The sequence below is a fragment of the Poecilia mexicana genome, unplaced genomic scaffold (genome assembly GCF_051168715.1).
Source record: "Poecilia mexicana isolate PSO_F unplaced genomic scaffold, ASM5116871v1 scaffold_7, whole genome shotgun sequence".
NCBI classification, from domain to species: domain Eukaryota; kingdom Metazoa; phylum Chordata; class Actinopteri; order Cyprinodontiformes; family Poeciliidae; genus Poecilia; species Poecilia mexicana.
The window spans coordinates 22,845,562-22,860,037 of NW_028263376.1; the positions used below are offsets into that span (position 1 = coordinate 22,845,562).

Consider the following 14,476-nt stretch of genomic DNA (forward strand, 5'->3'; position numbering starts at 1 on the left):
ATTAGAAACAGGAACAAAAAAAAAAAAAAAAACCCATCACAAAATATTGTTACAGATGAATTTATTTGTGTTGAAGAAACTTCCTCTTACGAAAGTGATGGCTGTGAATCATTGTGCAGTTCCTTGTTTTAATGCAGGCATGTTGCAATTACCTCAAAACTAAAATCAACTGCTAACATACATGTAAGGAATTCACAACGTCACAAAATTATCTCTGCCACAGGTTTCTGATGATCTGCAGATGTTACAGTTTAGCAGATAAACGCAAAGAAAATGGAAAACCTGACAGAAAGCACAACAACAAATTCAAGTTGGAGCAAACATAGCAGCCCTGGATCATAATACTGCTGGCATTCATGTAGTGTTAGCATACATCTAACAAGTGTCTTAAGTTTTCTATAATCATCATTTCTAGGCGCGCAGATTTGAGCATCCTACTCTTTATTAACGGCCGTCTACAGTGTTCCTTGCTAAACAGTGTCGTCGTGTTAAGTTCGCGCAGGACGAGTGAGCTGTTCAGATAAACTCTGGATTGAAGATCTAAAGCGATAACATGCACCGGGAGAGCGGGAAGACGAGTCCAGCCACGAGTTCAACATCAAACAGACACACGAGGCTCACCGTAAACGAAACAAAACATCACCTCACCTCACCCTGCCGGGTCACAGTAGGACATGAATTTTTTTTTGTCTTTGTTGGCTTTAGGTGGAATCACAAATTATTATTTTTTTTTTCTCAAAGCGAAGTGCATAAAAAGCAGTTTATCTGATTCATTTGATCAAAACTTTCAGACACAGTTGGAGTTTAGATTAACAGAAAGAAATCATTAGTGCAGATTTTAACGTCCAAGTATTTCTGTCACTGTTATTGTAGGAAAAAAAACAGTTCTAAGCTTAAATTTCTTAGCATGTACACGTAAAAATGACTATGGTGTAATGCACCTTTAACTCTTAATACAAACCTATTGGGTTACGTCAACAATTAGTTAATTCGCTGCTATAGAAGTTATTCTAATTTTAAGACGTTTACAGTTGCAGACCTAAAAGTTAACCCTTCACTCCCAGTGTTGTTCTTGGCACTGTTGGAAATGCACAAAGGCAGAGTTAAAACTTTTGGACTTTGTTCACAGCTTCACCTGAAGAACTAAACCACATCATCCAACTCATTCAAATAACATTCTGCTGTCTTCCTTTGTTCGTATTTGCATTGTTACAACTCCGTAAGTGTGCCTGTACAAATTAATTTTTACTCTGTGATTTAAGTTCATGCATGGGTTTGAGCTCAGCCCTATGCAACCCTAAATGATCTAAAAATATGTTAGAAAATTAGGGACCGTAACTCTAGGTACACATTTTTAATTAGCGTGTGATGGATCAGATTTCATTCAAACTGCAGTAAACTGGGTTGACCATTCCTAAAGTGTGCGAGCCTCGGACAACTTTGTAAATAGCAGGCGATAGGAGCCAGAGTGTGTTAGTGCCTCTTCTTCTTCTGCTCCTGCAGAGTGTGCTGTAGCTCTTTGAGGTTCTCCGACAAGAGCTCAACCTCGTCGAGCCGCCCGCTGAGTTTGGCATCGAAGATGTACGCCCTGATGTTGTCGATCTGCTGGAGCAGCAGCTCTTCCTCTATCATGTCCACATCGGGCAGAGCTTCGTCGTCGACGTCCCCGTCGAAGGGGTTGGTGGAGGCCTCGGGCGAGTTCCCAGAGGCGTCCATAAAGGGGTTGCCTGTGTCTGCGTCGTCCTCCCCGAACGGGTTGCTTGGTGTAGTTTCAGCCTGTTGGTCCTCTCTGTCTGTGTCCTCTTCAAAGGGGTTGTATTCCTTCTTGCCGTTGGAAACTTCCTTCTTGATGTCCTCGAAGAAGGGATTGGATGGATCCTCCTCAATGGGAGTGGAGTCCTCCGCTTCGAAAGGGTTAAGGGAAGTGCTGCTCTGTCCTTCACCACTAGGCGGGGTTATGTGCCCCCCTAAGCTCCTTAGTCTTGGAGGAGAATCCTCTAGAGGTGTGAGCGAGGAGAGGGCTCTGACGGCTGATGGACTGGCCTCGGTTTTCAGAGTCGGGATCTCTGCCGTAGTTTCCACTCCCGACTCCACCTGGTGATCTCCTGCTGGGTTGATATCCAGAGACGGCTCCCAGGTGAAGGACGGCTGCGTGGAGACGAAAGTGGAGCCCCATTGCTCCCTTCCTTCCCTCTCCCTCTCCTCCAGGCGCTGCAGCTCCCCTTGCTGCAAGCTCTCCTCCTGCGCCAGTTTTTGGGAGAGAGCGATGGCCATGCTGGTCTGCTGCTGGTCGTACTCATCCTGCAGCTGACGCAGGTTCTCCTCCAACATGGCGACCTCATCTGTCCGCTGAGCTTCACGCGCCTGACGGAGGAATGACTGAATGTTTTCAATCTGCTGCAAGAGGGGGTCTTCCAGCTCGCTGCGAGCGTGGGCGGAGTCAGCAGAGGGCAGCCAGCCGCCAGCCTTGGTCATGTGGGTGGCTCTAGAGGCCTGCGGCAGCTCTCCATTAGCCGGTGGGCGGTTTTTCTCATACTCCTGCCTCCTTTTTAGACTCTCCTGGGCCGCCTGTTGTCCAGGGAGATATTTAATATTTAGCGACTTGTTATCTCAGAGAAAGGAAATAAAGGTGTAGGTGGAGAATCTTACCTGTCTCTCTTGTTGGAGTCGTCTCTCTTGGTCCTGTTTCCTCTTCTCTTTCAGCTCTTCATATTTGTCCTTAGTGGGTAAAGACATCAGCCCCAAAAGCTTCTCCTGGAAAAACAACAGCCAAAAAAATGAAATGAAAATGAGTGAATGTTTTCCATTCACAAAGAGTCTTCATTATGGCGATTGTCTGGTAGACTATTCAATTAGGGACCAAAACAAACAAACAAACAAAACCTTTGGAAAAATCTGTTCCTTCCCTTGCCTTTGGGGCTGCACCAAGAAACACTGAAGGAAACATCTTCAGTGTTTCCTTCAGTGAAGCAAGAACTTCACTTTCGAAAGTGAAGTGATTTTTTTAGTGACTGAAGCCAAAACAATCAGTCCAGCTGCTTTTAGCCAACTGAATTATGCTACTTTGATTATGTGTGACAACAGGTAGCTGGTTACTGTAGCTTCACTTTCTAGAGAAAGTGAAGCAAGAACTTCCTTCTTCACGAAATGTAAACACAAATTGGGTTTTTAGGATTTCTCCTTTGTCATCCGTAAAACCACAAGCCAATTCTCCCGCTAAAGCTAGACACACAAGTTTATTTAGGCTACATTTACCCAGAATGCCCTGCACTATACTTTGCTTCCTGCTTTTGGAGGTTCCATTTGGCATTCGCATATGCATCTGAACCGCACCAGAGTTCACTTCAACTGAAGAGAGACCTACGTTTGAAGGCACATCACAGTTCAACTGTGCATTCACGTGTTCTAGGTAACCGTGTGTGAATGCACGTGTTTACTAAACACAGCTGGTGTGAATCCTCCCTGTATCACCTGGACAAACAGCGTGGCTGTGTAGCGTATCATCCTCTGTAGCTGGAGCGCCTTCGGGTGTGGCTGCGGCTCACTTTTCGTCCCCAGTGTTAAAATCTTCTTACTGAGAAGAAAATAATTCAGCTTAATCTCTCAGTTCTTTCAGCTGTAAAAACCCTCTGTCACGAACAGCAGGTACCTTAGAGCATCAATGAGTTCGTAGTATTTCTGCACTTCCAGCCTCAGTCCTCCAGCAGTGTCCAGGTTGTATGTGGTTTCTCCGGCACTTTGAAAGGAGGAAGTAGATTATCATCATGTCAGAATAAAGGTAAGCCACAAATGTATGGAAGAAAATGTATCAGTAGATGGTACAGAATGTTTATCCTGTGCCATAATTTGTGAGTTTTTTGTACTTTAAACTTACCAGCAAAAATTTAGCTTGCAGATATTCACCATCAAAAACTTGTCTTCAAATGCTGTGATTTTTTTTAGTGACTTAAGCCAAAACAATCAGTCCAGCTGCTTTTAGCCAACTGAATTATGCTACTTTGATTATGTGACAAACAGGTAGCTGGTTACTGTAGCTATTAAGAGTTGCTCCTCTGACTGGGACAAACTTCATAATGAATTTCTTTACAACGAATTTCTACAAGCCGAATTTTTGCAGTAAAAGAAAAAATACACAAATAATTGCATAGGGTGAGAATTCAGTGAGACTACATTTCTTTGAAATAAATTATAATTTTTTTTTTATTAATGCTTTCTAATGTGGCTTACTTGAGGGATTCAGCCATTCGAATATACTCTGGAGCCTTCTCCTCCACCTTCTCCATGCACATTCTCAGCCTCTGACAGGAAGACAAGGACTGTGAGCAGGAAGCCTCGAAGGAAAACGATGAATGACAGGAAGGAACTCAAAAGATAATCAGATGCGCTCCAGTGGTTCCACCAACCTCATACAGTTTCACTATATCTGGAACGTGATCCTTCTCCTCCAACTTCTGCTGCCTCTTCAGCAGAGTGTCCATGCAGTGGTGACAGCAGCGGATCTTCTCATCATCCTTCTCTTCCAAAATGGACGCTACGCTGCTCAAGCTGGTGATGCTGCCCCTCCTGGAGCCCATCCCACTGCCTCCGCCCCCCGCTGGAGGAGACTGAGACTGACTGGGGCTTCCAGGCACACACAGAGCTTCTCGGGTGCCATTGATGAGCTTCTCTGTTTAAATGTGTAAAGAAAGTTAGCAAAAAGCACAGACCCAAGACACGACTTCAGATTTTCAAAGTGTTGCTACGTACGGGCCAAAGGCAGGGGAACGAACTCCATGCACCTCCTGCACATGATGGATCCACAGAGCCGACAGTGGTGGCGTCTGTTTCGGATGTTGAACTTGTTTCCACAATCGGGACAGAAGGGGACATCGGAGTCACTCACCCAGGACACCACAGACTTCTCAATGGCTGCACAAGAGGAGGAAAATCCTTTGTTTGCTACACAAGTTCAGACTGGCAGAAAGCCGACATGATTTTGGAGGATTAAAGAAACAGACCTCTAATTTTAGCAGCATCTGCGTTGGCTCGGTCAAACGCCGTCAACTGAAACATAATTTTGTATAGTTAATAGTTGCGTTATTAAAATGAAAAGAGCAGGAAGAAAACTATGCACTTTGCAATATTTATTGGGCAAACCTTTTCCAGTCTAATGATGAGCTTATTGACTTCAATAACATAATGATCGATGCGCGCTGCCCGGTGTTTCTTAAACAGGTCCAGGTGACTTCTAGTTGCTCCTGTGGGGGAAAATAAAAGCATAAAACCTTGATAAATGTAACAAATTCAAACAATTGTGTATTGTCCCTTTGTTTTTTGCTTTACTTGCACTTTTATATGTTTATTAAATGTTACAGAAGTAGAGTATTACCCAGTTCCTGAGGTTCCCACATGTATGGGTCGACCCCACCGTAGTAGAAGGACTCATAACTGCCGGTGTCTGGTCGGTCGTCTCCATCCCTCTTCAACAGTTTGTCTTTGGCTTTCTTTGCCTTCTGAACCAAATCTAAATACATAGCAATAAAAGAGGGGAAAAAAAAAAACAATCTGAATGGGACAGAAAGGGTCATATTTCAGCATTTTACCACCACGTTGTATAGAAAACAGCAAAAAAAAAAAAAAAAGAAAAAAAAGAACAAAAACAAAGACAAAAACAACTGGAATTATTCTGGACTCAAAAGCATTGCTGTCAGAGAATGCTGTTTTTACATAACAACTACTTTGCTTCAATAAATTATATTTTTCTTTCATATAGCCTGTCTGAAGGTGAACTGGTATTTTATTATTATTCAGTTATATGGAATCTAAATTGATCCAAATTCAGATGAAATCAGTTCAAACCATTAACTCACACAGTTTCACCAAGAAGATTATCTGCTACTGTACATACTCTTGAGCTGTCCTCGAACATGCCGATCGTCTCCTGAATGCTCCTCCTCATAGTGGCCCTGGAGTTGGTAGAAAGACTGGAGGTCCTTCAGGCACAGAGGGCAGAGAAAGCCCTCCTTTACTTCACCTGTGCCCTCAAACGGCGGTGCATAGCTGGAGGCCATGACGACACTAGGAGCTTGTGATGTTTAGGAGGAGGTCCGAGATGCCATGATTCTGCTTGGGCCAACATGTCACAGGGTTTGTACTCCACCTTCAGTTAGCTCCATAACACCTGAAGCAGGAGAACGACATTAGCGGAGAAAATCCAGAAGCTGCAGAGAAACAAAGCAAACTGAGGCGGCAAACCGAAACACCCACATGTGAAAAATATTAGGTGCCGACTTCCTGAAAAGTTCAGTCTGAGATTCTGAGAAAATAGGCAGCGCTTTGTGAGGGCAAGTGTTCTTAGGCACCCCAAATGAGATTCAAGGATTCCTCAAACATGCGTGAAAGAAACAAAGCAACACTCAGGGATGCTTTTAATGAGGTAATAATACCATAGCATGTAAAAAGTCAATTTTACATAATACCCCCCCCATTAAAAGACCAGAATTTTATAGTTCTTGTCTGTCTGATGACATGTTTAAATATGAAATCAGATGTTCAGATCAGATACTCAGAACTTAACCTTTTTACAGAACACTTTTTTTACTCTTACTTGAGTAATTTCTTGAATAACTTTTTATTTTTACTTGAGTAAAAATATGATGAAGTAGTGCTACTCTTACATTTCTGTAAATACTGGTCCTCTGTTCTTCTCTGCTGTTATGCATGTTTCAATGTCCATTTCAGGTCAAAGCAAGCATGTTAATCCTTAAGGGAATTTACTCACATTGGGTATTGAGGGCAGAAGTTTTACTCAATTAAGAGTAGCTATACTTTATCATGTTATTACTCGAGTAAAAGTTAAACAATACTGTACAATACAATACTTTTTCAAAAAGTTAATCAGGTAAACGTAGCTAATTACCCACCCCTGCTAAATAAAAGTACAAAAAAAAAACACCGTCCAGATTTAAAACCGTCTCAAATGTAACATAATTAAAGTCTCCTGATAATTACAACCGTAAAATCATATAGCAGCAGCTTTATGAATGAGGTATAAGGGTTGAAATGAACTTATATTCAAAACGATACAAGTTTAAAAAGGCATGCACCTATGCATGACAGAGGTTTTTATTGTACTAGATCAGTTAGCTAAATGTAGCTGTCTCCCCATCACTATTCATGCCTCACGGTAACAGTATCTTTTAGCGTGTAGCAATGCAACATACAATACCTGGGCATCCAAGTCACTTTTAAAACAACCCATTTGTCCCTTTTCAATTTGGTGTTGCGTCTAACTGTAGCGTTCATCATCATATAAAGACAGCAGTAAAATGTTAGCATAACAGGGCTAATATTCCTTTGCTTTGCTTTTTGTTTCTTCCACAGCGCAAAGAGGCACGAAAACGAACAACTTCAACTCGCACATAAACACGTACTAACCCGTTAGTCACCGGGGGAGATCATTTATGATCACAAATGTGTCCGAGAATGAACGTGCTGTTGACAGGTTGATTTTTTTCTTCACAGGTCGACTACAACAGCGTCGGCAGCCCCACCTGATCATGTGATTAGCCTTCCGTTGCTAAGGGAAGAGAAGAAGGACAAATGATACGGAACGCGTGAATCGAATTCAGCAGTTGAGTTTAGACTAAAAGAAACGCAAAAGAAAAAGATAAAAGTGTGTTTTAGTACTACTTTGGGATGGGGGAAACAAAGAGGGATTCATTTGAATAGAAATGATGTCATACTTCAACTTAAAGAAGAATGAGAATCAGCTTTATTTGTCAAATGTGTGCACACAAACAAGGAATTTGAGTTGGCTCTCAATTAGGATAGTTAAAATATAAACACTTATATGTTTTTAATCTCCTTTTGATTAAAAAATGTTTTGTGTATTTATTATTTTGTTTGTTGAAGCATTTGTGATTCTTATTTTGAAAGGTGCTAAAGTTTTAGTAACTTACTGAAAAGTCTATAAACACATTATTATATTGAGGATGAGTGCAGTCTGCAGAGATTTAAACATCCATTTTCCTGACCCTAGACCTCCTGGATGGCGGTCAGGCGTGATGACCCTCTCTGTGGATCGTTCTACGCAGTTTGGAGCTGTCTTGTTGGTGGATGTTCTTTTACTGTCCCTCAATCCAAGCCAATAAGTGACAGTAATGCGCTGCTAGTTTACAAGCAAAGAACTTCAACACGCACCTTTTCTCTCTTTTTGCTTATAATGTTGAAATTGTCAGCTGTAAAAAATAAATCCATTTATAAACAATGTTAGTGTTACTAGATTTAGTGTAAAAGAAAATTAACTTGAAATACTTATCTGAAACCCCAGTCCCTTGCTTTATAAGTTACACGTTTGGGCCTTAAGGAGGTTTGGTCTTTCACACTTCGTTAGTTCTAGTGTTTATAGGAGTAAATCTTAAAAACAGCGTTTTTTCAGAAAGTGAATGGGAATCGTAGTTTCCTGGCCAGGCTTGTGTTCATAGTATTTAACCTATTATTCAGATTGAACAATAGCACAGGTGTGTTGAGTTAATCATGCGTGTCTCCATGGTACAAAAGATGAAACTGTGTACATGTGGTGCCCCAAAATGTCACTTCTGCCATTGCTAACATCAAAACCAAGTACATCATCCAGTTTGTGAACTGGGGCCCCACTGGTTTCAAGGTGGACATCAACTAACAGCCTCTCGTTGTGGTTCCCAGTATAGATGAGCCCAAGATCCAGAGGATGCTTTCAAAGGAAGTCAATTTTGGGGGCTTATGATTTGCTTTAATTTTATTAAGAATTTATGGTGTCGATATGGTGATTTGATGTATTTCATTCAACAATAACATCTGAAAACTGAACGTTTGAGTTGGTTTGCTTCATTTTCTTTTTGATGAACTGAGCAAATAAAGTATAACAATCTATACCACACAGAAATTTTTTTTTTAATTCGTTTAATGTTTTCCACACAAAGTAAGCATTGAAAAGGAAACAGTGGCAGTGGACCTTATCATGGGCATGTTTATATTCTTTCATTATTTTAGACAGCAAATTCAGGGCGAACTATTCTCAAGGCTGTGAAGGTTGATCGGAGTTTCGACACACAATGAGACACAAGCAAATACAGACGACTCTTTCCACTGATGTTATTATCACTGTGGAATACAAAGGCTGGGGATCCAGGAGGCCTGTGCACTGCAGTCTGTTCTGCTTTAGTTGTATGAGATGTCGTGGGTCTCTATCGTTTTGATGAGAATCGGCCCCGATCTCCGCCGCTGATGGTTAGCTGCCAGGAAAGAGGATGTTGAAACAGGTGAAACACACATAACTTACTGCTGCTTCGAGGGACTTGGTTTTTTTTTTATTTTTTTCTTTCAGAAAGAGAAAATAGACAGATTATGGACCAATAAGAGGTCTACTAGTATGTTTTCAGAGGTCAAAAATGGTTCAAAAGTACATCAACGTTATGATACCCTCATACTCACTTTGAGTGGGTTCTGAGCTCACATCTCTGATGGGTTCTGAGCTCACATGTCTGACTGGCGCTGAGCTCACATGTCTGACGGGCGCTGAGCTCACATGTCTGATTGGTGCTGAGCGGATATTAACCACAGTCTTCTGTCCAAATCTGGTGATGAAAAAGCAGACAGGTATGCAAATGAAGGGCATTAAAGATTAAATGCATTTTTACTCATCCTGTTCTAAATCAGCTGATGTCCCAGTATTCCTCAATTCACCCTACATCATACAGAACTGCAACCTTTACCTGGTCCAGAGGGAAATGACTTGCTCTAGCAAGTGTTATTGTGCTATCATTCCACAGTTTTCTTACATTTGTTCACACACATAAACATGTTTAAGTGTATTGTATAGGACTTTGTATTATTTTTAAATTGTGATAACGATTATTAAAAATGAAGATAACACATCGTTGGTGACATTTCCCAAATTTCCCCACGAAGTAACATAATTTGACATGCCGACGTGCATGTCTTCGCCACAAGAGGGCAGTATTGCATAACACGTTAATCTAAGGTAAAAACTGGAAGCATGTTGACGTTCATGTTTTCATGAGAATAATTTCTTAAATAATAAGTTAAGCAACAAAGCAACAAAAAAAATGTATATATTTCTGGCTTAGTTATGATCTTGTGCAAAGAAAACCTACATAAAAATAGATCCAAAATTAAATGAAAGATAAATCACTGATATGAATTATAAATGGATAGATTTTTAGCAGCTCTCACCTGTCCTCCTCTCCTTCCATCAATTTCATATAAGTGGAAATCTCGATATCCAGGGCCAGCTTGATGTTCATAAGTTCCTGGTATTCTCTGATCTGCTTAGCCATGACGTGTTTTGCTTCCATCAAAGCTTTCTCCAAGTCCTTGATGCGGTTTTTAGCATGCAACACAGCTTGTTCCCCATTTGATTCCACCTCACAAATGCTGTTCTGAATGCTGTCACACTGTACAAGATAGAAAAGTGGTGTAAACGTGTGTTTTTCAGTCATTTTTAAGGATTAATATTAAACAAAGAAGTGTGATTTCATATATTCATATATGATTGTACCATATATTCATATATGCTATATGGCTATATGGTGGTTAAAAGCTCTGACAGACAGCGTTTGGTTTTGCAGACTTTTTAAATTAGTTAGATCCTTAAATTTAAGACAGAGACAGAGAGCAGTCCTCTCTTCCTCACCTGTGGTTTTATAACATCAATTTCACGCTGCAGGCGACCGATCAGTCGGTTCATTTCTGCTATTTCCACCTTGGTGGAACGCAGGTCATCACCATACTGGTTTGCTTGGATTGTCATCAGGTCAATCTGGTATCCGTGGGCCGTAGATTGAAGAGAAGGAAACAGTAATTATCATATCAGATAAATAGCACCAGTGGAAAAAGGTCTATCTAATAAACTTTGCCAAAGTTTGGGATTTTTAAGGACTAAAAAGAAAAATATTCATACAAACAAATAACATATTTACAGTTTTAAATAACAGTTTTCATTTATTTTAATTTTGATTTAAAAAAACATATTAATCTACTACATACAGTAAGTAATGTGTATATGTATGTTAGAACAGAGCAAAAACTTCCAGAGAAAAATATGTAGTGCTAACTGTGTCTATTTGACCTTCACATATCTCTGTATGCTCAGCAGATAGAAACTAACATCAGAGGACAAAACTTGTGTTGAAACAGAAATGATCACATTAACAGATTGTCTGTCTTTTTTGGCTACATCATGTTTGTTCTTCACTTAGTGAAGTTGCTCACAGTGTGTGGAGTGCCGGAAATGCTACAACCACTGATAAAATGCTCCAACCACAAGTTTATTTTAAAGAGATTGTTAGGGGTGTCTGTGATGAACTGGTCCAGGGTGTACCCTGCCTCTCGCCCGAAATGTCTATTTGGAGATAGACACCAGCAACCCTTCTGACCCCACTGGGGACAAGGGTGTAAGAAAATGGATGGATGGATGTCAGGGGTGTCAATAATTGTGGTGGATTTTGTTAAAAGCAAAAATTTCCAAGCTAATTTAGAAATTATGCCACACTGAAAAAGAAAAATGTACTGAAGTTAGGTAGTTTTTATCTCCCCACCCCACTCCCATTTTTAGTGGTACAGATTCTGAAATTATGTTAATATTTTCCTCAAATGTTTGCCAAAGCATAAAGAAAATGAAATAAAAAAGCCTCTTTGTCACCTTTGTTCTGTACCAACGTTCTGTTTCTTCACGGCTCTGAGCAGCAATTTCCTCATAGTGAGCCTTAACATCAGACACAATCTCGTCCATGTTAAGGCTGCGGGAGTTGTCCATCTCCACCACCACGGAGGTGTCCTTCAGGGTGCCCATTAGCTCTGTCATCTCCTTTTATTTGAAAAAAAAAAGACAAACAAACAAATAAAACAAAATCCGAGTAAAAATCACATCCCTATAAATTTCATTAGTTAAGAAGTGAGGTTACGCACAGCATTATGAACAGCTTTGAGTAAGTTGAATTCTTCAGTAAGATCTGACAACTTGGTTTCAAGTTCCACCTTAGAGTTGAATGCTGCATCCACATCCTGGTGACCCAAGAAACGACGACTGTTTAGTCAGTAATATGTGTTTGAAATGTTTCGCAATTTCCAAAAATGTTATAATTTTTACAAACATAAAAATGAAAAATGTCATATTTTTTCATGTGCATGATTTTTTTTTTTTTTTTTTTTACCTTTTTGAGTTGTACAAAACAAAACTCTGAGTCAGTCCTCTTGCTGGCCTCTTCTTCATACCTGAAACAACCACAAATATCTTGTAACTTGTGCTGATCTTACCTCTCTTCAACTGAAATCTGTTTTGCAGACAAAAATGTCCCACTTTGATCTGAATTTCTCCAGCGCACCATTCCAGGAACTCGTCTCAGCCTCTAAACGCTTGCCGTCGTTGTGGAGGCCTTCCAGCTGTTTTTGCAGGTTGGCGATGAAGGCTTTATACATGAACTCAGTACTGGAGGAAGAGGCTGCCTGACTCTGCAGGAGCTGCCACTTGGTTTCCAGCATCTGGTTCTGTTGCTCCAGCAGTTGGACCTGGAACAGAAGCACAAAGCAGGTCCATCCAGTTGAGAAGATTGTTCTTGAACTCTAAAATATCCGCTGTGAGGCTAGTAATATTAGTTCTTCACACATCCTTCACCTACAACAGTATCCACCGGTGATCTTTGGAAAACCGGTGGACACCTTCCATCCTCCTCGCTGCGTAATTCCGAGTCAAACCTCCAGTTTTCAATGTTACTATTAGATTGCTTTAAACTTTTAGATAATGATCTGACTGTACGTTCGGAGACTATAAAGTAACGCGCACAGCTGCATTACTCCAATGCATGCAGTGAAGTTTCTGAAAGAGCCATGTGACTCACCTCCTTCTCTCAAGTGGATGACACAAGCAGTTAGTGGAAAAAAAAATATCTGTCAGTTCTGTTAAAATTTTTTGTTGCGTCCATTCCACAAGGATTGGAGGTTATTATAAAACATGGTCATGCGGATTAATGATGCTGAAGTTTCCCATGTTAAGAGTAATTTTTCTGAGTATTTGGACCATATATTCTGAACAGAATACTATAACTGTGAAAAAGGCTATGAAACCTTTAAGCATTTCAATGGTTTCGGCATCAGGGGAACTTTATATTAAGAGCTGCATAAAAAAAACAACAACAAAAAAACACCTTCAAAGACTAGTCACATTGGGGCTAAGTTATTCTTACAGATTTGTAAAAATGAAAAACAGGGCTACTTATTTTTATTGTTAATTGCAACCATCACTGATGACATGTTCTCCCAGCTTTCCCATTTTGAAGAGTAGCTAAGAGAAATGAGCCTCATGGTCGTACCCCCAAGGGAACAGTCATTGATTGCAGATTTTGTTTTAGGGTGAAACTGATTTTTAAAAAATCTGTAAACAGGTTTTGATGGGAGACATATTTTTTTTTTACCAGAATTTCCCCCTTACCTTTTTGATGTGTGATGCGAAGCGATCATTCAGACCTTTAATTTGCTCCTTCTCCTGGGTACGCAGAGCCTGGACTTCAGGATCGATGTCGATCTTCAGAGGAGTAAGGAGGCTCTTGTTTACGGTGACAGGTTTAATGGGAACCACATTGTTTGTGGTGCTGGATTTGGGAACTGTGTTGGATCCCATGGACTTGCTGGTGAAGCCTTCAGAGGTGGAATAAAGTCCAGATTTCCTGTTCTTCTTGATCCTTACACTCATGATGAGATTTCTGTTGGAAGTTGTGCTGAGTTCAGGTGGTGCTGGAGCTCTCGTGTGCACATTTATCTGTTTTCACAACTTTATACAGCAAAGACCTGGGTGTGGTGTGATTGTGAAGTTGCATGAATGCAGATTTACCAGTCAGACACCTGCTACTTGTTTTACTCCCACCTACCCCGGCTGTAAAAATGTTTCCTTCTAATTGTTCCTCTGTAATCTAATCTTGCTCATCAGTTCTGGTTTTAGAATCTTAAATGGATTCGAAGTGTATTGTGGGTGCAAGCACTGGGTGTGTTAAGATTTGTAAAGATAAGAACATGTGAAAGCATCTGTTGGAAGAACAAAGATGAAGAAGGCTATGTTATTATAAACATCAGTTGGTGAACAGCAAACTGCATAAACGGTGGAAAGTCTGATTAAATAATATTGGAGTAAAAAAATCATCTAACATCTTTCTTTTGAACAAAAAGAGAATTTGATAGCAGGTCGTGTTTCTGTTCTTGACGTATCCCTGTCAACAAATCCAGTTATGGTTCGGAGATAAAAGACACAGAGCCACATCGTCTTTCAGACACACCTTTCAGTTTGCTTAAATGAAACAAAATGAAGCCCACACGCACGCCACCCAAAACCTGTTAGGAATTCTGGCATCTTAACATCTTCAAGCTTTTTCTCTTCACTATAGATTTGTTTGGTGTTTTCTTTACAAAATACTTAGTTATAATATCGAATCTCAACATGCATCAG

At 40.5% G+C, this 14,476-nt stretch overlaps 2 protein-coding genes across 3 annotated transcripts; both read right to left on the reverse strand.

The window, feature by feature from the left end:
* Positions 1–44: 44 nt before the first annotated feature.
* rbsn (rabenosyn, RAB effector) lies at positions 45–7,557 on the reverse strand. Its single transcript, XM_014970476.2, has 12 exons — positions 7,417–7,557; positions 5,888–6,160; positions 5,369–5,503; positions 5,137–5,237; positions 4,998–5,043; positions 4,747–4,908; positions 4,404–4,666; positions 4,228–4,298; positions 3,650–3,736; positions 3,472–3,574; positions 2,650–2,754; positions 45–2,568 (listed from the first exon to the last, which is right to left on the reverse strand). Exons 2-12 carry the CDS (start codon positions 6,048–6,050, stop codon positions 1,474–1,476), a joined length of 2,331 nt encoding a protein of 776 aa, XP_014825962.2. The 5' UTR covers positions 6,051–6,160; positions 7,417–7,557; the 3' UTR covers positions 45–1,473.
* A 1,183-nt stretch (positions 7,558–8,740) lies between these two features.
* On the reverse strand, positions 8,741–13,821 carry LOC106905576 (keratin, type II cytoskeletal 8-like). 2 transcript variants are annotated; one of them, XM_088007280.1, is made up of 10 exons: positions 13,469–13,821; positions 12,341–12,549; positions 12,195–12,255; positions 11,950–12,045; positions 11,684–11,848; positions 10,676–10,801; positions 10,216–10,436; positions 9,538–9,596; positions 9,454–9,489; positions 8,741–9,254 (listed from the first exon to the last, which is right to left on the reverse strand). In XM_088007280.1, the coding sequence occupies exons 1-10, from the start codon at positions 13,727–13,729 to the stop codon at positions 9,181–9,183; spliced, it is 1,308 nt and encodes a 435-aa protein (XP_087863406.1). In that variant the 5' UTR covers positions 13,730–13,821; the 3' UTR covers positions 8,741–9,180. The 2 variants fall into 2 exon arrangements, with proteins under 2 accessions (XP_087863406.1, XP_014825959.2); XM_014970473.2 differs by having other exon boundaries at positions 9,454–9,596; positions 13,469–13,815.
* Positions 13,822–14,476: the final 655 nt, after the last annotated feature.

What these genes read in the sequence shown, in the direction of transcription:
- rbsn (XM_014970476.2), bottom strand. Translation starts at nt 6,050, where the DNA reads ATGGCCTCCAGCTATGCACCGCCGTTTGAGGGCACAGGTGAAGTAAAG. An exon ending in TCATCATTAGACTGGAAAAG is followed by an intron (nt 5,044 to 5,136) that starts GTTTGCCCAATA and finishes ATTATGTTTCAG; the next exon opens with TTGACGGCGTTTGACCGAGC. An exon ending in GACTCCAACAAGAGAGACAG is followed by an intron (nt 2,569 to 2,649) that starts GTAAGATTCTCC and finishes CCTGGACAACAG; the next exon opens with GCGGCCCAGGAGAGTCTAAA.
- LOC106905576 (XM_014970473.2), bottom strand. Translation starts at nt 13,729, where the DNA reads ATGAGTGTAAGGATCAAGAAGAACAGGAAATCTGGACTTTATTCCACC. An exon ending in GTTTTGTACAACTCAAAAAG is followed by an intron (nt 12,046 to 12,194) that starts GTAAAAAAAAAA and finishes TTGGGTCACCAG; the next exon opens with GATGTGGATGCAGCATTCAA. An exon ending in TCAAAGCTGTTCATAATGCT is followed by an intron (nt 11,849 to 11,949) that starts GTGCGTAACCTC and finishes TTCAAATAAAAG; the next exon opens with GAGATGACAGAGCTAATGGG.